This window comes from Lipophrys pholis (genome assembly GCF_963383615.2).
Source record: "Lipophrys pholis genome assembly, chromosome: 11".
Classification (NCBI taxonomy): domain Eukaryota; kingdom Metazoa; phylum Chordata; class Actinopteri; order Blenniiformes; family Blenniidae; genus Lipophrys; species Lipophrys pholis.
The window spans coordinates 22,604,172-22,628,885 of record NC_137631.1 but is presented as its reverse complement, the minus strand read 5'-3'; the positions used below and the strand labels follow the sequence as shown (position 1 = coordinate 22,628,885).

The following is a 24,714-nucleotide window of genomic DNA, read 5'->3' as shown; positions in this document are numbered from 1 at the left end:
TCCAAATCAACTGTCTCCATTCAATTAAAACTGAATTACTCAGCATAATACGCCAAAGCCGCAGAGACTATATTTAACTGTATTTAAGTCTTTTAATCTGCTGGGATGCTGTGCGACAGCTTGCGTTGGATATGAATGGAGCGGTGAGTAATTGTTATCTCTTCACGAGGAGCTGCGATTCCTCCAAGTCGTGATGTATGCGACTCATTACAGAGCGAAGATGCATTAATAAAGTGTAATGCTGTAGAGGGAAACTCTCCACGACAGCGCGGCGCACTGCGTTGCGGTGAAAGCAGCGGTGAGATGACTGAAGTGTCACGTGGATCATTTAGACACAAAGAGCATTTTAAATGGGGGGGGGGGGGGGGACGAGAGCACATCGCTGCACCACAATACATTTCTATTCAGTTTCTTCAACTTGCTCCAACGAAGAGGAAACAATCTAAAACCACTCTGCATTACTTATTGATTCCTCCTCGGGGTGCGGCGCTCTCCTGTGGGCTGAATCCCAAAATTACAAATGTGCTCTGAAGGAAATACTTAAAAAAAACACATGAAGCAATTTTACTGGTTTGTAGCCACTGTGGTAAATGTGTGCTACGGATTGAATTTATTGATTAATATATGGTAAAAAAAAACTAACTGTGTAGTTTGCACCCACTAATCCCAACCACAATTAGTGTGGATGTGTTTAATCAGCAGGGGCCGTCTACGTTACAGAGTAGCTCAGACTCTGATCGGCGTCTGTAAGAACTGCAGGAAATCTAAACGTGGCTCAATCACATTGTCATAAAATACGACTTTCTGTTCCACAAACCCAGCGTGCAGCTTCACCTTTGACTTCAGAGTATAAGTACTAAAAGTCCCACGTCTTGGGAAAAACTCCAAGATTAGGTCAACGTGCCCACAAAGAAAAATGTAACTGTTTAAACTGCTAGAATGGATAACAATTATCTATCATATAGCCATTAGCTTCTGAGAGGTAAAAAGGCCAAAACAGTTAAAATGTCTAAGAGTAAAAACGGGTAAAACAAACACAATGATTAAAAAGAAAAAAGAAAAAAAAAAAGAACCGTCAATATTTCTAAAATATCTCAAATCAGTAGAAAAGATAAATAAAAAAAAAAGTGAAAAATATCCTGAATTTAGTGATGACCTAACCTACAATGTTAGTTTGCATAAATAAAAAAAAGGACTTTGAACTTTCTAAGCTGCGTTATCCTCTTTGTAAAGCTTAAATATGTTTTGTGGCTCGAGAAAAAAAAAAGACATTTTCAATATTTGCTTGAAGCATTTTGTGCTTTTACATACGACCCCATCAATCATCTCCCGCCCTCTGAAAATAGATTCCGGTGACCTTTGACACGGGCCTGAGGTTTCTATAATGAGTGGGAGGATACCTGGTGTTCTCGTCGTAGAACTTGACCTTCCTCATGACCGAGGTGTTGTACCAATCGCTGAAGATGATGAGGGAGAGGCCGTTGTCGATGTCTCTCCTCAGCTTGGTGATCTCTTCAGGGAAATATTCCTCCTCGCTGTCCACCATCAGCAGCGTGCCTACAGGGACACGGAGGCAAACAGTCCATTCGTTTGTTACTGTTATTTTCCTCTCAGCCATAAGCAACTGAGACTCGGAGGGGGGGGGGCTGGAGTCACTATGATGAAGGAGCCTGTAGCGCCACATTATGGTGCAATATGTAATAATATAATACATAAATAAATAAATCATATAATATCGCCGCATTTTGTAATAATCGGCCGCATTTTGTTATAAAAGTCTTGAACGCATTTTGTAATAACTCCTTACATATTGCAACAGTTATTAGAAAATGTGGGTATTCCACTTTTTTTTTTTTTTTTTCAAATGTAATTTGGTGCATTATGTAATACATTTATCCCTTTATCCCTATACATGATTCTATCTTTAATAATAACGGTACAAAATCAGGTTTAACTTTTTAGATCACCTGCCATTGTGGCTGGTAGATCGTTAAAGTTACAAGTTAATCAGTATTTCCACCAGTCGTTTCTATTTTCTTGAAGAAATCAGACCAGATTGTGAGTGGCACTGAGAGGCGTAATTACATAGTGAGTTAAAAATGTCCCACATTACATATTGCACCATTATTACATAATGCGGCGCTGCAAGCCTTTTGCATCAGTTCACTCGTACCGTACTGGCTGGCATCAAAGCATGTGATGGGAGCTCCCAGCACCTCCACAAAGTACCCCATACTCCTCAGATGCTGGTACATGTCTCTGAAGTTAGTGTGGATGTGATCGCCATTCCTGAAAAGACAAAAACAATATAAAAAAACAAAACAACAAGTTGAAGGTGAATAGTTTAACACGAGGACACGAATACAGGACAGACACACGCACCAGTCCAGAGGGTCGTTCTTCATGCGCAGGTTGTCCCGGGGGAAGTAACCCGGTGGGTAGCGCAGGTTGTGGTACTGGTCCCACAGCACCCTCTTACTGCGCGGGGGGGTCGGCACGATCTTCACCTTGATGGGGAGCTTGACCGTGGAGGTCAGCTCGCCTCCCACCTCAGACTGCGAGAAGGGGACGACATGGAGACGACATGGAGAAGTTAAACAGTGAAGACACTCTGTAGACAAACCAAACTGGAGCTCAGCGGACATTATGACGACTTACGTGTAAAATAGTGAAAAACTGAAGTATAATTGTGAATTAGCAAACACAAGGAGCCCATTAATTAACGAATTGAAAATGAAATGAAGCTAAGCTCTTAGAATTGATGACTTAAAACAATGGAGAAATCACTACAATATCAGGCTTTAAAAGGTTGAAAAATAGAACATTACTAGTTTAAAATATGAAATTAATCATTAGGAATAAAAAAATTTTATCACAGAAAAGTAGAAAGATTCTGTTTTTCTTTTTATGTGGAAAAGATGATTCTATTTGTATCTAAAACTGTTGAACAATGGTTAAAAATTTCTACCAGATAAGATAAGAAAATGAAGATATTTTGTATTAATCTAGTCATTTTGCTTGTTTAATATTTTTCAGTCTTGTCAAAGGACAATTCTGTTGGCGAAATGATCAACTCATTTACAAGGCAAAAAGAAAATCAAGCTAAAATGGGCAAAAATAAGGTGTTGGAATCTGAGAAATAGTTGGCCAAAATTTAAATAAAATCAAAAGCTAAAAGCAAACTGGAATTCATTTCTACAAGAAATAGGTAACGTATTGAAATGGTTTTTCCAAATGTGACTCAAAACTTTCATGTTAATGTTTTTGAATCTAAAAATCTTAATTAATTCAGCAATAATTGACGAACCTGGAAATCTAAAAAAATGAAACCGCAAACCAATAACTGAGACATTTGAGTTGGTTTATTTTCTAAATATGTGTTCTTATTCTATTGAAATTACATCAGTGATTTTAGCTGTATTATTTGATGAAGTCCAAGATACAATGTTAAAATCATTAATAGTTTTCTTGTTTATATACAGTGTGTACTGTATATAAACTTTAAAATAATGGGTAAGAAGTATCCATTTCAAAAACTGTTGCATCACAGATCAAAACTGATGAATTGACAGGGGAGATTGTAATTTATGACAGCAGACCGGAAAATACAGAATGAAGGTCAAATGAACAAACAGTGAAATATCGCAGCACAAAGAACTAGATGCCATGGTTGTAAACGCAATTTTTATTATAATTCACTGACTATTAACCAGGTAATGAGTTTCTTGTAAAGAACAGGAAAAAAAAGCTGCATTCACTCACGTCGTTTTCCGCGGGCGACGCCACCGTGACCATCACGTGACCCTGGGCGATCCCCTCCCACGACGCCGCTTTTTTGGCCACGGAAATGGACACGGCCAGGTAGCCGGCCCAGGGCCACAGCACCGGCGAGTAGGAGACGGCCACGTCGATGTGGTCGCCGTTCTGGGGGAGGTAAGGCTGCCAGATGGGCTGAACAGGAGAGAGTGACCTTTAGCTTCCAGCGAAGATGCGAGTTCGGCAAAAGCAGGTCAGTGAAGGATTACACCTTCATCCGTCCTTCATTGCACGAGCGCCTCGTCTTGAAGGCAGCCATCGAGTCCCGGGGAAAGGGAAAGGTTGTTTTTCTTTATCAGAGTTGTCTCGTCTGCTCACCTTGTCAACGATGCGGCCGGTGACGCCCATCCCGTTGAGAATGGTCACGTTGACGATGGTGGGCATTCCTCCGTAGTAGATGGGCTGAGAGCAATAAGGCCACATGTATGGACACTCTGTCAGGTCGATGTAGCTGGGAGAAAGACTGAGAGGGGACAAGGACCTGTTACGACTGTCTTCATTCAAAACTTAGTAAGTGTATTCCGCTCATCTACAGAAGGTCAGGTTGAACCATATCGTCTCAGACTGTGTATATTTAGTGGAAGTAAAGAAACCTCAAAAGAGAAAGGAGACTGACTCCACTGGGAGGATGTTTATTATCGTGTTATTTAATTAATGTACCACACCGAGAGGAGCAGGACAGCATTTAAACACACTTTGATTGTCTCGGGTTTCATTAAACATGAACTTTCCCATACCTGGCCTGAGGTCTGTAGCTGTTGAGGATCTGGTAGGCTCTGATCAGATCCAGCTTCCCGTGGCCTTGCTCAAACATGTTGACGCCGGGCAGCCGGCGGGCCGAGGCGATGAGCGCCTGCTTCATGGAGGCCGGGTTTACCAGCTCCCGGTTCAGCACGGTGCTGCGGGACAGAACAGGACAGGTTGGCTCAGCTCATTGTGCATCAGCTACTCTGCGGGTGTCGGATTCCCTTGTTTTCATTCGGCGCAGAGCCGGAGGGAAGACGAGGGATGGGTGTGAAGAGTGTGAATCCCGAGACGGACGAGGGATGCTGCGCAGTTTAACCACAGAACATGAGCGAACAAACGGGCTCAGTTTCAGCAGCAGGAGAGGGTGAAAGTGACAAACTGAGAATGCTACCAAACACTAGTCAGGGACACGCCTCCGTCCTCTGGGACACATTTCACCGCCTGCTCATGTAGGATTACAAAACTGGAGGTAATTAAACCATATCATGCTTCAGTATTACGCAACACGTGTCCTCTGAAGTCAAACTCCTGCACGGGTCAGCGAGCGGCTTCACTGCAGAGCTCTGCACTTCATCTCAAACGACTCAGGGCAACATGTGACACGTTTCATGACCGGTCTGCCGCAGAATAATCATTCCAGACACAAACACTTGACATTTTAAGCCTTTACGGCTGCTTGATGACGTGAATATTTCCGTCATCTTTGGTTCTGAGCAGAGAATTAGGAGTCCACGCGACTGACAGGCAAGACATCACGTCATCAGATGTTTCCTCTCACAGAGGAAATGGACAAAAATTCACTGCCAGAACCTGGCAGACTCTACAGTCCTTCAAAAAAGTGATCGGACATTTGACTTTTTTCATTTTTCCTTGCATATTGTCGCACTTTGATATTTCTGAATGTAAAGTGCACTACAAATAAATGGTATTAATATAATTGTTGTTAATGGGTAATATTTTCCACTCCAATGTTCCATTGTCCTGACAGAAAGATAAACAGGCACGAATCGACTAAATGAAGACAGATGGTGAGACACAGAGAAAGAGGGACGGAAACAGACAACCCAAGAGCGAGACAAAGATGAAGACAGATGAAGAGAGTCTGAGAGAGACAGGCAGGAGAGCATGACTTGAGATAGAAACAAAGAGGAAGGGTGAGAGAAAAATCAAGTGTAAGAAATACACAGAATGAGATGGACGGGACTAGAGAGCGATAGAGAGAGAGAGAATCCACAATCTTTACAGTTTTTTTAAAAATCTTTTTTGTTCTGCATCTGTGGGAAAAAAAGTCTCTCCTCCACCCGACACCTCTGACCACCAAAGATCGAAACGATTGTATGCCTTTCTGACATTGCTCCTCTGATAGATGCTTCTTTAGGTATTAGTTTTATTATTATTAATAACATTACTGTGTGCTTTTGATTATTATTATTTTACTCTTATTATTAAAATTGTTGTTTCGGTGTAGAATAAGTACTAAAAACATTTCAGGGCACATTTTACTGTGTATAATTGTGACAAGTAAAGGACTTGACATAAACGGATCTACCCGAGGGTTTTAAAAAGATCACTTCTTTTAACAACTCAGAGAAGAAGCTTATCTAACAATGTGGTGAAGCTGCAGATCAGATCTAAACACTGCTTGTTGGCAAGTCTTATGACTTCTCGATTTTCTTTGTTTAGGTGGCTCTCAGTAGAGTTTACCTCTGTCTGGAGTTTGCATGGTTCTCCTGTGTGGCTTCTCTCAAGGTTCATCATCATGAATAATCCCCATACATGTCTAAACTTTTCATGGACTGCTCCCACAAGATGCACAGAACCTTAACACAGTTCCTGTTGTTCACTTGTCTCTTATTGATTCAACTCACCTGGCCAGAAGTGTGACAGCCCCCGCCACCACCGGCGAAGCCACGCTGGTGCCGGACAGCGAGCGACAGCCTTCCTTCATCCCTGAGCCGCGGACGCCCGAGCCGTAAGTGACGATGTCGGGCTTCACTCGTCCGTAACCCCCCGGCAGCTCCTGCACAGACGGGACACGACGTGAGATACACACAGAGCAGAAAATAAAACCTTTTTTTTTTCCCCCAGACAAGTTGTGTTATTTTAATCGTTATGTTTTATTACGGAGCCAAGCAGCTCAAAACACACAAAAAAAAAAAAACGTTTGCGAGTTATCCTAAACTGAAATGTGAAGCTCCGGCCAAACATCTATTTACACACAAACAAGAGCAGCATTCTGAACACACAGGCATGAAGCTGTAATTCCAAAATCAAAATAGCTCTGATTCATAAGTTAAATGCACGTTTGACTTTGTGTCATTCCGCCTACACCGTCAAGTCACACTCTGGGCAAACAGGCGACTTCTAGCCACTGCGCCTCTCCCACAAAAGCTCTACTGCAGTTAAAAATGTTGGCATTTCGCCAGAGTAAATGGGACGGTGACCAATGTGAAAAAAGAACCAAAACAAAACCATCATGACAGAAAAGGAAAGAAGGAAAGATTCACTGTGGGAAAGTTGGAGCTTCGTCATGGCTGGCTGGCGGTGATCGGCGGGGCAGAGAACCTGATGGGATCAGTAAGTACGACTGATTTAAAAAAAATTTAATAAAAAAAAGGTGTGTGTGTGTGTGTGTGTGTGTGTGTGTGTGTGTGTGTGTGTGTGTGTGTGTGTGTGTGTGTGTGTGTGTGTGTGTGTGTGTGTGTGTGTGTGTGTGTGTGTGTGTGTGTGTGTGTGTGTGAGTGTGCGTGTGCGTGGGGGGTAAGTGGCTGATAGAATGCAGATGAGGGATAAGGAGCTTACATTATGGTTTGACGAGCTCAAAGTTCTAAGGGGCAGATCTCGGGGTTAGAGGTTCGTCCACATGTTAAATTGTTTGGACGGGAAAAAAGAAAAGAGTGAAGTTACTTTAAGTTACTGACAGTAACTAGTTGCCTTGTTTTCTACAATATAGGTTGCACCTGAGTCACATCATAAGTCACATCTGTCAAAAAAAAAAAAGTCATTCTGTTTGAAAAGATGCATTTATTAGCAACTGCTGTATATTTCCCTACATTTTGAGTTCTGCTGTGTAGCTTTAACATTTTTGCTTGTGCTGACAAAAACTGCAGTAATGAAGGCTTTTCTGTGGTATTGTAGCAGAATTTTGTTGTTATACAGTGACATCTAGTGGTCCCAGGTTGTTTGTACCAGTATGTTTTGATAAATAGCTTACAAACCACAGTACTTAGGAAAGATATTTCATGTCACTTTTTATTCTGTATGACAGTGAAAAAAGTTTTTTCATGGTAGTGTTGCTGTGTCACATTAGCTGTGTGAATCATTTTGAAGAGGAATTGTCTCAGTAAGTGACATAAGTTAGTTGCAAGACCAAAAACTGTTCTGACTCCGAAGGCTCTCAATCACATCATATTGTTGGCCCAAGCTGCCGAACAGGACAAGGGGGAAAAAAAAAAAAAAAAAAAAAAAAGTTAGTTGGAGGAAGATGCTCTATGATCTGTTTTTAGCGCTTATTGGGAACAACAAAAGAAGAAAGATCTTTTCAATGTGTGCTTTCCATTTACGAACCTGATCAGCTGCTCTTAAAGACATAAAAGCCTGGATGAGCTGTGATTTTATGCTCCTGAACTAAAAAAAAAAAAACACAACTTGATAAATGTGGCTCAAAACATTTAACTAAATATGTATCACAGCGAACCCTGGGTCTTATCCTCCAACACCCACAGGACTGCTTTCTTTCACCTGCACAGTGTCTTTATTCCCCGCAGTGTCGGTGCGTATCGCCGCTGGAACTCACCCATGTGGTCATGCCTCTGGAGGAAAACCGTGCGATGTTGTCCTCAAAGTCGATTCCTCCAACTCCGATCACGTCCATCTGATCTGCAGGATTGTTCAAGGTGCTGAGATAAAGACAGGCTTTTATTAGTTTAAACGGCTTAACTTTTTAAACGGCTTAACTTCTTTTCTACTGGTTGGAGCTCTTTGCATTGACATCAGCAATGTTTAGCAATAACAACAATACATTAAATCTTATGTTGTGTATCCTCTTATTATTGTTTAATTCCTCTATGGAATCATTTGTATTTCCTTTAATTCATGTATTTTTGATTTCCGATATATTTCTGAAGTGTTTCGTCATTACTTTTTCTTTTAATTGCATTTTTAGTCTGAAGTTTGATTTGTTAGACGTCTTTTCAAAACGAGCCTATTTTTCAGGGTTGGGCTCGAAAATGTAAAACTCTCAGCATGTAGTTTTCCAGGATGTGTATGTCGCATAAAATGGTCGTATGTGGTAATTCATTTGGCTGGTGTTGGAGTGTGTAGAGCACAACCGGTCTATTATTTTAGCCGAGGTTTTCCTGCTTAACTTAATGTGTAGCATCAGGATATTTTTCATTTGTTAGTGTATTATTTTACACTTTAATTCTGTATTTAAATGACTGATTATCTGTTTATGATGATCAACAAGGACATGAAAGTGGATGCGTCAAGTAATACTCAAATCATGTGTGTCATAACAATATGTTTATGATAAAAAGTGAAATTAAATAGACTAACAAGGACAGTCAACTATCAATACGACTTTTCTATCAAATGAGGTGAAGTAAACCTCTAAACTAGTGATGTGTTTAACGTGAAAACTAAAAAATGGACAAAATGAAATGCTGTACCCAACACAAGTTGGAAAAACTAAAGGTCTTTGAATCGATTAAAAAAAACCTTTGACTCGTACATGTGGTGGTCTTGATCAGAACAGTAAGGATTTGAGTTTTGTTTGGGAAATAGAACACTGCTGTTGGGAGAGGTAAAGAGCGACATACCCGTACAAAGGCCCGTCATTGCCGATAGCAGAAACCATGATCACTCTGTTGGCTGTCAGCTCCCACACCTGTCAGAGGAGAAAGGAAACCACATTGATAATTCCTGATGGTGACTGAATCTAAAGCACTTGGGCAGTTTCAAGGTGCTTTTTGTGAACAGTAACATTCAGTCATTTCTTTCCAAAAGCACAAAACATACTACAGCGGCTACTGTGCCAAGGGTTGTTGATGGGGAATCGAACCACCTACATTGACAGTCATCTAACAACCGAGCTGCACTGGTTAAACAACACCAATGAACTGTGGCTCAGGTGGTTGAGCGGGTTGCTGTCCAATCCTTATTTAAAAAAAGAAGTTGTTGCCCTGGTTCTGCTTGTTTGTACATCAAAGTCCCGTGGGCCAAGATTACATCTGATGTTGCTCACAATGGTATGCGAGCACCTCGCACGGCAGCCCATTGGTGTGCAACCGTGTGTGGAGGGATGAATAACACTGTAAAGTCTCCTCTACATTGTGTGGTTAGAAGCTTGTAATCTGTGAATCGGTGGTGACAATCAGTATGATTGATATCAATGCACAAAATACCAAGAATTAAGTTGTTCAAAATAATGTGCAAGGAAGGGTGGACAGAGAATGTGGAATGTACTCTGCTGGAAACCTGTAAACTGTTGTTTTAGTCTGATCAATGTACAACTGTAGCTCGTTGCAGTGAAATTTCCATCTGGCCACATGACCAGGACAACAGCAATCTGCTGATTTAAGCTGCAGTCGAAGGCGTTTTTGCCAAAATCGCACAGCCATTCTAAAGCTGCTTAAACTGTTTGTAGGTGAAGTTCATTCACCATTTAAAATGACTCGTTTCTGAGATAATATTGTATGAAGGTCACACCCAGACGACGGTGCAGGAGAATTGATGGACTTCAGTTCTTTGCCAGAAAGATTCCAGGGACATGAATCTTGTTACAATGGTTTACCTTCCTGCTCCTTTCACACAGCAGACTTTAATCGTGAGAACAAGCCAATCCATCATGGGACGCACTGCACCCATTACACCCTGTCTCAGAACAGAAACGCCTCTGGGCTGATAATTTATAAAAGGGAAAAAAAAAAAAGCAGATTTTTCTATATTCCACAGTTGCGATGGCAGGCAGCATGTTGCTTTAGCACTCCTCGGCGAGCAGAGTGAACACGTTGAAGTGCTGCTCTGACCCGTTCGCGCTGACAGCTGACCTGCTCATTTTCCACCTCATTAACGCATTGTGGAAGACGCGCGAGACGCAGAGGAGCCATTTTCATGTTCAAACAAGCATGTATACATCTTCTTACAGCTGTGATCTACCTGGTCAGTCGTTAGCACGCTTCCCCTGTGTCTCACTGTGACAAAAGGAAGGGGTTTCTGGGTTATTCCAAAGAAGAGTGTATCACCTTATCAACGAAAGGGTGGTCCATGAAGTCGGGTCCCCCAATGCTGAGGTTGAGTACATCAATCTTCTTTAGGATGGCATAGTTAAAAGCATCCAGGAACCACGAGGTGTACGAAACCTGGGATGAGGGGGAGGGACAAATACAAGCCACAGACCATTTTAATAGCAGTTTGTAATGCGAGTTTGTAAAAGGAGGGAGCTTGTTTCTTATGTGCTGCATTAAAAGAAATACACAGGTTTATGGAGCAAGTAAGTACCTGGTTGTTGGTGAACACTCTGAAGATGTGCAGCTCAGAGTCGGGAGCGAAGCCCTGGCACTCCCTCATGCTCGCAATCACTCCTGCTACAAATGTACCGTGGCCCAAGCCTGAAAAATAAACAAAAAACAGAGAAAAACCAAGACAAGCGGATGATCATATTAGCTTTTCATTCTTAATATGTTACACAATCAAAAACTAATCGAGTGTCTTCAAACCCCTCAATCACCCTCAGGTGACTCCAGCTCTCCATTAAACTAAGTCACTCTCAATATTGGATAAAGAGTCATTTAATTCACTGAAGACATAACGTATAACATGGTATTAACAAAATGCCCATACATACAGAAGCATGCTTTGGGTTTTTTTTTCCTTCTCACCATCATCTAACGTCTTCTCATTCGTCCAGTTGGTTCTTTCCTTTACGTTCTTGAAATGTGGATGTTTTTCACTGAGGCCCGTGTCGAACACAGCCACCTTCACACCAGAACCTGCGAACAAACACAAACACACGGTAGGACACGCCACTCCGTTTCATTCACCAGTTACACTAAACCAATAGCAAAGAATGAAAACACAAATTAACCCATTGAGGAGTGTGTATTTCTGCTAACCCAGTATTCGTCACTATATGCATATTCTACCTTATTAGGTTTTACTTACACACTGCCTACACACATAACCAGAACCTGGATCTGAGAGAATTTCATGTATAGCACAAGGATGTAGGCGATAATAAGCTCTGTAGACAACAAGCTTTGGCACTGGTGTAAGTATGATCACAGAAAATCAACTCTTTTCACAAAACTTAGGAGGTTAAAGCTTTTTGAACAAGTGTTTTGCTTGTTGTTTTGGCCCACCATGAAGTTTTGCTGCCGTTTTTTGTTGCACCATAACTTAGTTGATGTGCATACTAATAACTTTCTTCAGGTTGTAAAAGAAACTGAATGCAAAACCTTGCGGTTGAAGCAGATTGCCTGCCAGCAGAGAGAGGTGCGTTTTTGGAACATCCACATTCGACTTGCCCACCGCCGCTTTAAAATTCCACTGCGTGTCACGATCTAAGTCACCGGTCACTTGCTCACCAGTGTGTCCCATCTGCCAGAGCACGTCTGCCTGCAGGATCTGTGCGACGTGACGGGGAATGGCCCGCAGCAGACGCCTGCTGGAGTGGCGCCCGGTGGCGTGCCAGAACCCCGAGCCGAGTGACAGGCTGGAGCGTCTGAAAGGGCGGGACGACTGCCACGACTGGGTCCCGCGTGTGGCGTTGCAAGGCGCAGCAGGTTCCGGCGCTGCAGAGCGAGAGCGAGAGAGAGAACGCATTAATAAACACTTACTTACGTTACAGATAAGTTGACAAGAGTCGGAGTTGTCATTACTGCGGCTCCTCCCGCAGACAGCCTAATCTTCTTGTTAACCTAATCGCACTCATCAAGCTCTGATCCCCTCGTTGCGAGTGACTTCTTTACATCTGTCCTCCGCCTCCGCTCCTCCCTCCATCTATTAGCTCTGATGTGAGGCTGATCACAGCAGTCTAATTTAAGACAACTGGAATTACTTGGGACAGGAAAAGCGATGGGAGTGAAAGGAGAGACGCCTGCGGGGCTTTTCCACTCGAATCGTCTCTTCTAATAATTCAGAGTCACCACAGCTCATGCATCACAAACACAGGCAACACTGACTCAGGTATTCAGCTGAAGATTCTGTAGGTTTGTTATTTTATACTCTCATTAGATAAAAGTTTTAACCCTATGGTTTTTAACATGGTATATAAATGCAGTTTTCATTCAGCCTAAAAAAGCTTGCTCTCAATAGCGGTTTTGCTCTCGTGCCTCAAAGCAACAATATCCCCCTTTTAAATTCAGGCTTGGCCTTTCTGTGTAGAGATTAAATGGCCTCATTCTGTGTGGGCATAACATCAGACTCAACGTGACCTGGACAACTGACCGTCTTGCTATAAATATTTATGTAATTGCACATAATTTGAATTTGATGAGACACACTTGAGAGAACGGTGTTCAATCACACTCATAAAAGCAAAAAGGTCACCGACACCAGAAGTTGGGTAACAAAAAGATAAAAGAATGAGTCAGACATGTCCTTGAAATGTTTTAAGTTCCAATGAAGCTTCGAAGTTAATGTATTATTGAGGGTGAAAAGGTGGAAAACTGATGGCTTTGAAGGTTCTTCACATTATATTCTATTCTAAGTACAATTCAAAAGGTGAACAAGGACGACTACTGAAAATTTTATGTTTAGGATGACTGGATGTCAAATATTTTACTCTTTCATTGGGAGCCTGGCAACATGCAGCAATCGATCCATTTTCTATACCAGCTTTATTTAAGTGAAGAAATGGAGCCAAGCTGATTGTGAGTGAAAGAGTTTTTTTGACCAAACAATTCACTAAATATTGAAGAAAACAATCACAGTATTAATATATTTTGAAAATGATCAATTGGTGAAGCCATACTTCACACTAAACTTTGGAAGATGAAAGTTTTGTATTATGGTATGTGACTTAATCTATAATCCCATCGGCCCATCAATATTCTGTGACAGATTCTCTAAATTGTCTGAAAAGTAACGAACATGAACGGAACAAGCAAACTCCACACAGAGACAACTCCAAACTCAGGACTCAAACCAGGAATATTGTTGCTGTGAGGGGAGTGTGCAGCCCACTATTACCCTTGACAAATAAAAAGAAGAGCCATGCAGTATGACTCTACAATGTACATGAGGGCTGGAGGCACACTGAAGTCTTTCATCCATTGCCAGGCATAGGGTGTGGCGCGCGCCCCCAAACACCCCCCCCCCCCCCCCCCCCCCCCCCAGTCCAGCACCGACTCACCTACACCCACACAGGGTGAGCAAACAGACGCTCTCTGTCCTCCCTCCCCTCCCCCAAAGCCACACAAACTCTCCCTCAGCTGGCCTGCACCTCACATTAAGACGTACAATCTGCTTGTGCACCACAAACAGTGCGGAGGGGGAAACACATCCTCCCCCTGAACAAAGACGCAGTCTGTGAGCGCCGGCCTCCATCTTTTCAGAGTTTTACATTTCTTGGGTCGACGTGCCAAACCGGGAAACACTGTGATCCTTATTCCCCCACACAACAACACCATATTGTCGGACTCACAGGGAATGTACTTGAGCGAGCGGAACACTTTGCGCTGCGGCGTCACCCTCTTGATGTACGGATGGTCCTCTAAGGTCAGCAGGCTGCTGGGAGAAGCTTGGCGGAAGTGGACCAGCTCGAAGTCGCTGGGGAAGTCGGAGGCCGGGTTTTCTCTGGGAACGATGTGCCACTCAAGCGCGCCGTCGTTCCCGGAGCCCCGCAGGGCGCTGCTAATGTACAGGCTGCGCGCTTTGGCGGAGAAATACCCTGTAAATGCTACGATGTACTCTGCAAAGAAAAAGAGAGGGGAGAGAAATGAAAAGCATGCATCAAGTGGGGAATCGTAGATCAGTCTCAGAACTTTGTAACTAAACACGAAGTTGGTTCAGTAATGGAAACGGTTTGACTATGACAAATGTCTCGGAAAACAAATGTCTTTTTCGCTATTGATTTGGCACCAGCTACTTCACAAAAGGCAAGATTTGAAGACAATTGACTGAGCGGGGAAAAGCTACCAAGTTGTTTGTTTGCGTTTCAAAAAAGACAAATAGGTCTGGTATTTCTGTATCAGGAGGAAATCTTTTGCCGGAGCGACATCAGGGACATCCTGACTATCAAGCAGTGCAAAACACAAATTAAATAGAAAGGTTGGGGGGGGGGGGGGGGGGACTACACTTCAAATACGCTCTCCTGGTGTAAACTAACTTTCCCAATGACCACATCAACGTGACAATGAAGAAGAATTAAAAACAGTTATCACTCATTTCAGTGCTCGAATGCTCAACATATAGTTGGGTTTTTAATGCTGCGTGCAGCTGTGCTTGTCTGAAAGTAAAACTAAAGTCTGGATTTCTGGGCGGGGGAGTGTTTAATGTTCAATGTTCAGCATCAAGATTTTTTAATGGCTGTAATTTTAAAGTGGTGAGTGATAAAGTTGAACTGTAAATGAGACATACTTCATACAACAGTGGGAAAAACTTCAAACCTGTTGATATGTTACGTGTTTTCACTGTATTTCACTCTGTTTCTCAAGGTTTTCTGTCGTTGACTCGCCTGTGGGTCTCTACCCCGGCCAATCACAGTCACTCTCTGCTACTGCTACACAATGAGCACATTTCAAACCCACAAATGACATCACAGTTGAAGGCGTATCGACTGGCACTAAGTGAAAACAAGAATGGGCGATGTCCGTCTTTCATAGCTCAGTGGTTCTCAAAATGTTTCCTCTGAGATACACTGGATTGCATCATCCTTCTAATTGCTTTAAACTGAATGAATAGACAAAGACATAGACTGGATGATGTAAAGAAAAAAATGATTTTCAGTCAATGAAGTTTGTACACTGTTGTGACCTTTTATTTTATCCTGATGCATTACACCTCTGTCATCACATCAGACTCTCAGACATTTATAAAGGTTATAGCGATAGCAAAACACTTGATAGTAGCATATTGCTTCCAAGGCAATTTCAAGTGGATTGGTATAAGTTGGTAATATTTGATCACATTACTATGAGAAATCATGTTAAATTTCGAAAATATTGAGAAATCCCACATCCTCTCATAAGTATGAAGCTTATTGTAAAGTCGACCTACTCATGTTAAGTGTCTCATGTGATATACCTACTAACTACAGTGGAAGAGCGGTCATCTCCCAATTGGAAGGTTGCCTGTTCGATTCCCATCTCCACTATGTAAGTAAATTCCATTTAGCATTTTATCTTGATTTTGAAAGTTAAATATCTTTTGTAACTCCAGACAAAGTTGAATTATTAAAAGGGGGACAAAAGTGTTTAATTCGACAATAAAGGATGCCGACAGCTGCGTCAGGGAGACTTCTGTAATTAGTCCAAACTTTAAAACAACCTTACCGTGTTCCACCACCTTTGAGGAGAACTCCAGTTTCAGCGTTAACTGGGAGCAGTTGGAGCCAGACGGTGAGGGGAGGGGCTCCTTGTTGGCCCCTCCCAATGGTTCCATCCCCACTGCAGGCAGAAAACCTGCCAGCAGCGCCAGCAGCGTGGACACCCACACAGAGAGCAGCAGCATTTTGAGTTCTGAAACAGTGCAAGCCAACTGTCTGAGCACAAACTGTGACAGCAGCTGATGAAAGCCTTGGCTGTCCAGGTGAGGGTGGGGGGGAGGGTGGGGGAGGGGGTCAGGGGTTGGGACAGAGCATTTCAGGTCCACAGCTCGAAAAATGAGTCCATAATGCAAATGGCCCGAGCAGCTAGATTAATTTCTTTCTGCGTTTCCTCTCCATGGTGGAGGTCCAGGGTGGTGGTTCAGTGGTGCTGCCGGAGCCAGAGCATGAGCGCCATGACGAAAACTGGAGGAATCAGGCAGCGATCAGGAGCGGTGGATGGTTGGAAGGAACGCCGGTGATCGCAGTGACGGATGCTCGAGTCGGTCTGGAGCTCTTATGCAATCCTTTTTTCTTTTTATCTGGAGAAAAAAGAGAAACGCACAAAATAATTAATTACAATAAAGACAAGTTGACATTTAAATAAAAGTACTCAAACAGCACTACAAAACAGAATCACTTGAAGGCACTTTGAAAGAACAATCTGTAGCAACTATCGAGTAGTTGCAAGATTTACTATCATAGCTGGACTTTCATTTGACCACTTCCATGGAAAATTGATTTTGTGACCTCCGAAGTAAATACTGTGAGCTATGGACATGAGTCAGTTTCACAGCAGCTGCAAAACAATCTGGATCTGATGGCAGAAATCCAAGAACCAGAGTGCAACAACCATGGATTCAAAAGTTACACCCCCATTAAGTGCAGGCCACAAGCTAATTTCCAAAGATGTGTGAAATCCAGGTTTTATAGGTGAAGAGAGGAAGAAGGTAATAATATAATTTTCCAACTTGATACAGACATAAAGACAAGATCTGGAAATTAGGGATTGTCTTAATTTCTGTAGTCTCACATTCAACTCCTGGTGTTATGTTGAGTTCTGCGTGATAACAATCGACACGGGGGGCCTCAGGAACAAGAGGAACATGCTGGATCTGATCTGCAAACACCTGACTGAGCATCAGGGGTACCCAGTGAACAGTGCTGGGGCAAATGAGAGGCCAGCTACAGGCGCTGGATGTAACAAGCCACTCAATTATGGCCAAAATGTGAATAAGGATTATTTGGCTCAATATTGAACTCACAATTATTAAATTGATTAAAAATTAATAATCGTTAATTCATTATGTCAGGGAAAACTTATTTCTATTGCCATTTCTATTTTCAATGTGTGAGCAATTCTTTCAGTTCAAAATTAAACGGAACATAAATCATAAATAATAAAATAAAATTCACCTAAGGGCCGATGAAAAAATAAAAAAAAATGCCATTGCAGAGTGCAACCATAAAGTGAAAACAAATGGAAAAAAAAAAAAGCCTATGCAGAAAAGGAACATAATACGGGAACACACTGCAGATATGTTCGCTTTGGCCGTCATCGTATTTGCGTCTGTGGCATTTTCCAGAGTTCTTGAAGATTTGACTTTGAGTTTCGGCTGAAATTTGAATGTTGCAGTTTAGATTCAACCCAACTCTCTGTATCATAACATGTTTTCAAGTAAAAACGGAAAACACTAGGCTGTGGGTGTCCGTTTACACAACAATAGTGCTAAGAGCCACTGGAAATGCCTTTTTTTCTTTAAAAATAGCTCCCAAAGTCACTGTTCATTCCGACAATCGCCAAACAGCTCAACCCTAATTCAAAGACTTTAAAATGCTGCATCTGGAGGATGCTGCACTGTGGGACAAGCAAGTCAAGAAGGAACATGACAGCAACAATAGCTGGAGAGAGTTTCAATAAAACATGCAGCTAAACAAACTAGAGTATCTTCAACGTTTCTTGCATTTCCGTGTACAAGCAAATGTGATCGAAACTTTGCAGTCCTGTGGACATGGGCTGGTGTTCAAGTGTTTCAAGAATTGGTTCAAGAATGAGGCGTTCTGACCGACAACGGGGACGTAGTGACACAGTGACCATCAGGAAAACCTGAGCTGCAAGTCACACAGACTCATTCAGCACAACAGAGATCGTTTCTTTAAAACATGCCTGCTGAAGCACTGGTGAGATTGTTGACCAACAGTGGGAAAAGAATTAATAAGAAAGCTATTTGTGTCCTTCAAAGGCACTTTTCCACCTCCTGCTGGTAGAAGGAAGAGGCGTGATCATGTTCTACTTCCTCCAGAATATCTCAGAGCGGTTCCAAGATAAGATGATGGGAGTGACAATATTGCTCTGCATTGCAATACAGTATCTCTGCCAAACACATATGCAATGCAGATATGAAAATATCTGCTCTGATATGCCAGTGGCACTTTGTCTATTCAGCTGTTCCTTGTCATCGAGCCAATCTGCCTCATAAATTCACTGCCTTTCCAATCACATAGTTTTGAAACTTGTTTTTGATTGACAAACTTGTCAGTTCACCGTTTATATTCTCCGTTAACATTTAGGAAAACGGCATCATGTAGTCTTTGCTTTCCCATTTATTCCATCTTGTCGTCTTCATAAAGAGGAGCATTTCCTCTGCTGCTGTGCCACAGCGAAGGAAGGGCACATGCAGAGATGAACAATGCGTTATTGACGATACACTCCCCATTGAGCCGCTCGAGAAGAGTTTGCGCCGCGCGCAGGGAACAACCTTGTAACTCGATAGAGCACGTCCACCGAGATAAGCCTTTATCTAACCTAGGAGGTGGACATGGCAATCACAGATGTGGTGAAGCGACTTGAAATATAACAGACAATCTATAAGCTGCTTTGACATTACAAAGCCCGATCGGGAACAATGTTGAGCTGCAATCCCATCCTACATCCGCCTCCCCGGGAGCCACACAGCATGCACACAACACATAACATACGCACAACACAGACTCACAGAAACAAAGATAGAAAGAGCGAGGCGGCCTGTCTCACCTGAAACTATGTGAGATATATGACCACCAAACCCTCACACACCTCCTGCCTCCACCTGGACTGCATCAAAAGGGCAGTTCTGGGAAGGTCCACCGCCATTTCCTTCTGGCCTGAGGCTTGGACAACCCAGTAATGAAATACACACCAACAGAAACCAACAAAACACACGCCAGCTTGCTGAACTCAGCTTCGTGTCAACGGAGTAAAAACCAGAGCATACAATTATTTTTGTAAAGATTTGTCTTCTGCACTTTTTCTGAATACTAATGCAATTTCACATAGTTTGTTTATTCAATCACAAAAAATGACTTAAAGTAAATGAATTATCATTACCTGGCACATTTTACCATGTGACCAGTGTTGACACACCTGACATCACCCATGAAATATCTACTCACACACACCTTGAGATTGTAAGACAATGGGACTGTACCACATTTCAGAATGTATCGTTGTCGCGATATTAACATGCCGTGTATACATTAGTCACAAGAATCTGGTAGAACTGTGATAAATTATGCGTTGATGCACTGATTCAACCCCCTGATGATCACACCTGATATTTGTTGAGGACAACCAGCCCAGGTCGTCCCTCCCGTCCTGCAGGACAGGTGACTGCCGGAGGAACAACAACAAAAGTACAAGGTGTGTCTTATTTCCAAAAATATAAACACCCTCCCATCCTCATTTTCAGCCTATACTTTGCCGATAAGCCTTCCTGTAAAGCACCCGATGACCCAGACCGGCTGCTCCCTGACTGCAGAGCTTTATTCCTGCGCTGAGCACGTGTGCAACATGTTTGCTGAGGGGAGTTTGCCGCTCTGCTGTCTGTGACAATTGTGTGCCTGTATAGCCATGATCCTCAAGACTGACATGGCTCTATTGTGAGCCCGCGTCCCTGAATTCATTCACCGCCGTCGTCGTCGGATGAAAGCATGTCAAACACCTTCAACGTGTTTGTAGGACACGTTTGAATGCCGCCTGACAGCTGATATACAAGTTAGTTCAGATTGCAGCGAAGGCAAGAAGCAGAAACAAATCAAGACCGTGACTCGGTAGCATGTAAACACTTTGAAATTGAGCATTAAGGTGGACAAGACCGCAACTCCAAATGCTTTTAATTATCAAACCACCGAATTCTCGTTTAATGAAGCCCAGGATTCGGACGGAAGAGAAGCTTCAGGAGTTAAGCGTTTTCAACAGAAATGTTTTTGAGTTGAATTGAGTATTTTTAACCTTATGTATTGCTGCAGGACAATAAAAACACCTATAATATAATATTACACCTTTGGAATGAGGCTGACAAAGATATGAAGCTCTTCTATTGTTTCCATCTTTAAACTCCGAACACAATATGTATAAAGCTGCAACATAAGTGCTTTTAAGAGAAAGGACACCGCTACACCTTCTCAGTAGAAAAACCGACAACACAAAGCCAGCTTAAGTCTCCCATTTCCATCTTTTTTACATTTACAATATCCAAACTTTCCACTCCCACACAACCTTTTGCTGTATGTGTGTGGTCACAAGTCTCCCCCCCACTGAGTGGTAATGATAGAGCAAATATAGACTTCAGATATGAAGAGACGCAAATGATATGGGTGTGGACAATATAATTAAACGCCTTCAGTCTGGTCTAGTCCAACGGGGGGGGCAATCACTAGTTCCGGCTCAAGGCAGGATCTGTACGAAACAACAATGCGGGTCCCAACGACTCCTGGTTTCAGACCCGGGGCTATAAAAATAGCCCCCACTGGTTAGGGGCTGGGCTGTAAAAGACAGGCTGGGACCACTTGTGTCAACACGACAGCATACCACAAAAAATGGCATGAAAGCGCCAGGAAAAACGATCAGGAGCGAGAAAGCAAACCCATCCCCCAAGCAAGCGCAGATCAATCGTTCATCAGCGTGAGTGCAGCTCATGGGGATGGATGTGAGCTCAGGTTGACTAAATATATTGAATAAATTGCTTAAATATGTGAGAACTCCAGTCAAACCTGCTTCAATAGGTAAATGTGTTGCGTGCCCTGCAGCAAAATGTTACGCAGGTTCTCTTTTTATTCTTTTCTGAATTTTAAAGTCTTTATGTCTCTCATGAATTACAGCTATGATTCAGATAGAAGAGCGTGAATCTGCTCTACGGTTTGTCACACAGGGATACACGGTACATCACACAACAGCCAAACTGACTGAAATGTGACAGCAAAGTACAATAAATCTTGTGATCAAATTGCATCACGACTGAGGCCCCGTGTTTAAGTGAAAACTTCCGTCGTGTTTTAGGATTTATATGACAACGGTGCTTGGAGCCACTGAAAACGCAACTTTTTGACAACGGTTTCCAAAGTGGAACTTTTCCAAAACGCTTCGGTTCCCTGGAAACGGCGGTGAAGACAACGTTCTCAACACTCCATCTCCGTCTTTGTGTAGATGGAGGACAGTGCGACTTTTGTGAAACACTGGTACTGCGCATGCACACCATATTTTAGCGGCTTAGGTGTTGTCACGTGAAACGTTGTCGTGTAAACAGGGCCATAGTTGAGTCACCCGGAACCTAACTTCGTCGAAGACTATGCGTTTACACTGGAAACACCGTCACGTAAACGGGGCCTGAATACGATGGCCACCCAGCAGCGAGGAGTTGCACAGCTTCGGGATATATTGTGATCTGGTTTTTTGATTTCAGGTCGTTGTGCTTCTATTGTGAGTTGTAGTTATTGATTTGATTAAAACAACCCGCACAACAGTCAAAATCTAAAAAAAACTGCGTGCACCCTCGAGACAAAAGATTAGAAGTTTAAGAAAAACCCATCACACAAACAAAGGAAAGAAGAGAGATCTAGAACAGCGTTATCCACTTGAGAGAAATACTGGAGGTTATGATTCATTCCCTCGTGGAAACGGTCAAAGGGAATTTGAGTGGGTTTAACTCTAAAAGTACACACTGCATTGAGAAAACCAACGCATTTCGAGAAGGAATAGAGATCGTAAGAATAAAATCTGAAGGACAAAGTACTCCACAGCCACCAAAGAGCATGACTCATTAAGTGTGATGAGTGTCTTGCACTGAGGAAGTTTTACAGCTTCGGGGTGTATTCTTTTGTGAATTCTTCAAAGTTATTTTATGACAACCGGGGAGTGCACTGAAAGCGTGCATGGATCTGCACTTCTTCGTGTCACAGATCATAAATCGGCCAAATTGACAGAAGAACGACAAGCAAAAAGAATGCATGAAAACGCGGAAAGGATTAGCAGCTTAAAAAAATAAGAAACAAATGCGGAAAAAATTTAAGATCTCAAACATTGTCATCAGACAGATTTACTGGAAGTTGTGATTCATCACTGCACAAATACAGCCGATGGGGTTTGGACTGGGATCGTGTAAAGCTGAACTCAAAAATTACAGCGTGCAAGTGGAATAAATTAGTAAAAGAAACGAACAAAATAAACAGAATAAAAGCTGCAACAAAATGTGCTTCACATGTTTAAATGTTCCAAGTGTCCTGAAGGCAGGAGTTGCACAACTTCAGAGTATATTCTGTTCAGAAAACTGAATTCGCACATTTTTATGCTGAGTTGTACCTACATCTATGAAATAGCTCAAATATGAATATAAACAGCAGCAAAGCCATTGAATTTGATTGTTAACTGAATGTGATGAGTGGGTTCACAATTTCATAATGTGTTATTTTCTAAAGTCTTGAACATCCACGTTGTTGTGCGTCCTGGTACTTTCCCGATGTGTGACGCTTCACTATAACGCTCCAAACCAGAGCAAAACAAGAAGCCGCACGCGAGGAGGAGAAGGAATCTGGAGTATACAGATTATAATCTGCAGATGAGGCTTTTGGCATGCTCGAACAAAACAGCCAAGTGAGAACATGCAGAAGTTCATGATATCTTGTGTTACGGCTTCTTCGTGCATCTTGTGCGGCTCCTGCATTGCACGTCGCACAACTTGACGATTCCCCCGACATCGTTTGTTAACGACACACTCGTCGTGCGTTAACTCCTTAAGCAAACCAAACACTACAAAACACACAGTTTAGCTGGAGCGTCCGCAGCATTCAAATACACAATAAGAATCCTTTCTAACGTTAGACACCATCGAAATGAAGCTCGATAGACAAAATATCGACAAAAGGAACCTGAATAGTAAAAAAAAACAAAACAAAAAAAGAACATTAGTTAACGGAACCAGCTGGCAAAAACAAAGATATGTAACCTCGAGTTGATCAGCGGTAAGCAGCAGTAGATGCTGAAAGATATTTACACAAGAATTGCTGTGACTAAATGAGTTTACTTGGAAGGTGCAATGCCTTTAAAGGAACAACTCAGCCCCTGAAAATGATTTTCGTAAACAAATCAGTCGTGCTGATCTATTTTCCAGCCCCCGTGCATCACATGGAGTGCATCGTTAGCATGCTAGCTCGGCAGTATCTTCACACAGTCTGCTGCTGGTTCTGTGAGTAAAATCCACTCACTGAGCTCAGCTGTGTCCCGGACGTCACGTTTATCCGCGCCTGTGCGTAGTGTAATGTCCGAGGATTCAGGTGTTAGCGGCTACCTGGTGGCTGGTTTGATCCCCTCGAACAAAAGCTAACAGCAAACTCACGAAAATACGCTACAGCCGCAGATCACTGACGTCTGGTCAGGTCGGCGGGGGCGCCAGGTTGGTGGCAAAATATCGTGCTGTTAAACTAAGTCGGAATCACTCTTCCAGGAATTAAAAATAAGACTTGCATTTTAATAATGTTTTGATAGTTAGTTGACTAACTTTTATGAAATCACACAATGCTAAAGTATTTAGAATATGCGCTCTCAGTGTTTTTTAATGTGCCTTTCTGTGACGCGAGTTATGAAACCTGGCAACACAGCGGGCCTTCAGCTGCAGCTTCAGCCCAGCCTCCGCGGCTGTATTGCGTTTCTGCCACTTGGAGGCGCTGTTTCGAGCCATTACAGACATGACAATTAAAGGATGCATAATTATGTTCTATGTTGGACTATACGTGGATCAGACTGGGAACATAACACAAAAATTAAACCTTGAGAAGTGTTTATGATATTTTCAACATAAATTAGTGATTGAATGCAAAACTATCAAAGGTGTGAAATTGATTGACAATGAGGTCAGCCTGCAGAATCTAAGACGAGTGAAGGGTGAAGCCATATGTTCTGCTCATTTCTGTTCAACATGAAACTATCTCACGTTTGCCTTTTTTTTAAATCACATTCGGGGTTTGATCACAAATTGGATTTTTTGTGAGGGATGGGTGGGAGGTAAGGCTTTTCTTTGTGCTACATTTTTCTGTATGATGAAACAATGCTCTGTGAATAAAGATTGATTTATTGATTGGCATAAAAAAAAACAGTGAGCTATAACCTACTGCCTCTGCTCTCTACCAGTTGAGTTTGCCTTTGTCTTTGCATGTCAAGTAAAGCTACAGCCACAAGTATGAACTACGAGCAGTAAAGACAAAGCTGCCAAATTTAAAGTCCATGCAAAGTAATTAGATTGCATGCATGAATTATACCAATGTGTGTGTAAAAATGAAGGGCTGCACAGCGGCGAAATGGCGAGTATTCTTAC

The 24,714-nt window shown here is 42.4% G+C and overlaps 1 protein-coding gene across 1 annotated transcript in view; it reads right to left on the bottom strand.

Annotated features, from left to right (window-relative positions):
- The window catches only part of mbtps1 (membrane-bound transcription factor peptidase, site 1), a 28,345-nt gene extending 4,572 nt beyond the window's left edge, over positions 1-23,773 (bottom strand). The window contains exons 1-16 of the mRNA XM_080475335.1: positions 23,609-23,773; positions 16,059-16,632; positions 14,210-14,476; positions 12,150-12,356; positions 11,445-11,555; positions 11,065-11,174; positions 10,809-10,925; positions 9,384-9,451; positions 8,360-8,462; positions 6,432-6,583; positions 4,554-4,715; positions 4,135-4,279; positions 3,763-3,951; positions 2,383-2,555; positions 2,174-2,289; positions 1,401-1,557 (exon numbers count right to left, since the gene is read on the bottom strand). Of these exons, the coding sequence (XP_080331461.1) occupies positions 1,401-1,557; positions 2,174-2,289; positions 2,383-2,555; positions 3,763-3,951; positions 4,135-4,279; positions 4,554-4,715; positions 6,432-6,583; positions 8,360-8,462; positions 9,384-9,451; positions 10,809-10,925; positions 11,065-11,174; positions 11,445-11,555; positions 12,150-12,356; positions 14,210-14,476; positions 16,059-16,236 (2,255 nt within the window). The 5' untranslated portion in view covers positions 16,237-16,632; positions 23,609-23,773. The remainder of the gene's footprint in view (positions 1-1,400; positions 1,558-2,173; positions 2,290-2,382; positions 2,556-3,762; positions 3,952-4,134; positions 4,280-4,553; positions 4,716-6,431; positions 6,584-8,359; positions 8,463-9,383; positions 9,452-10,808; positions 10,926-11,064; positions 11,175-11,444; positions 11,556-12,149; positions 12,357-14,209; positions 14,477-16,058; positions 16,633-23,608) is intronic.
- Positions 23,774-24,714: the final 941 nt, after the last annotated feature.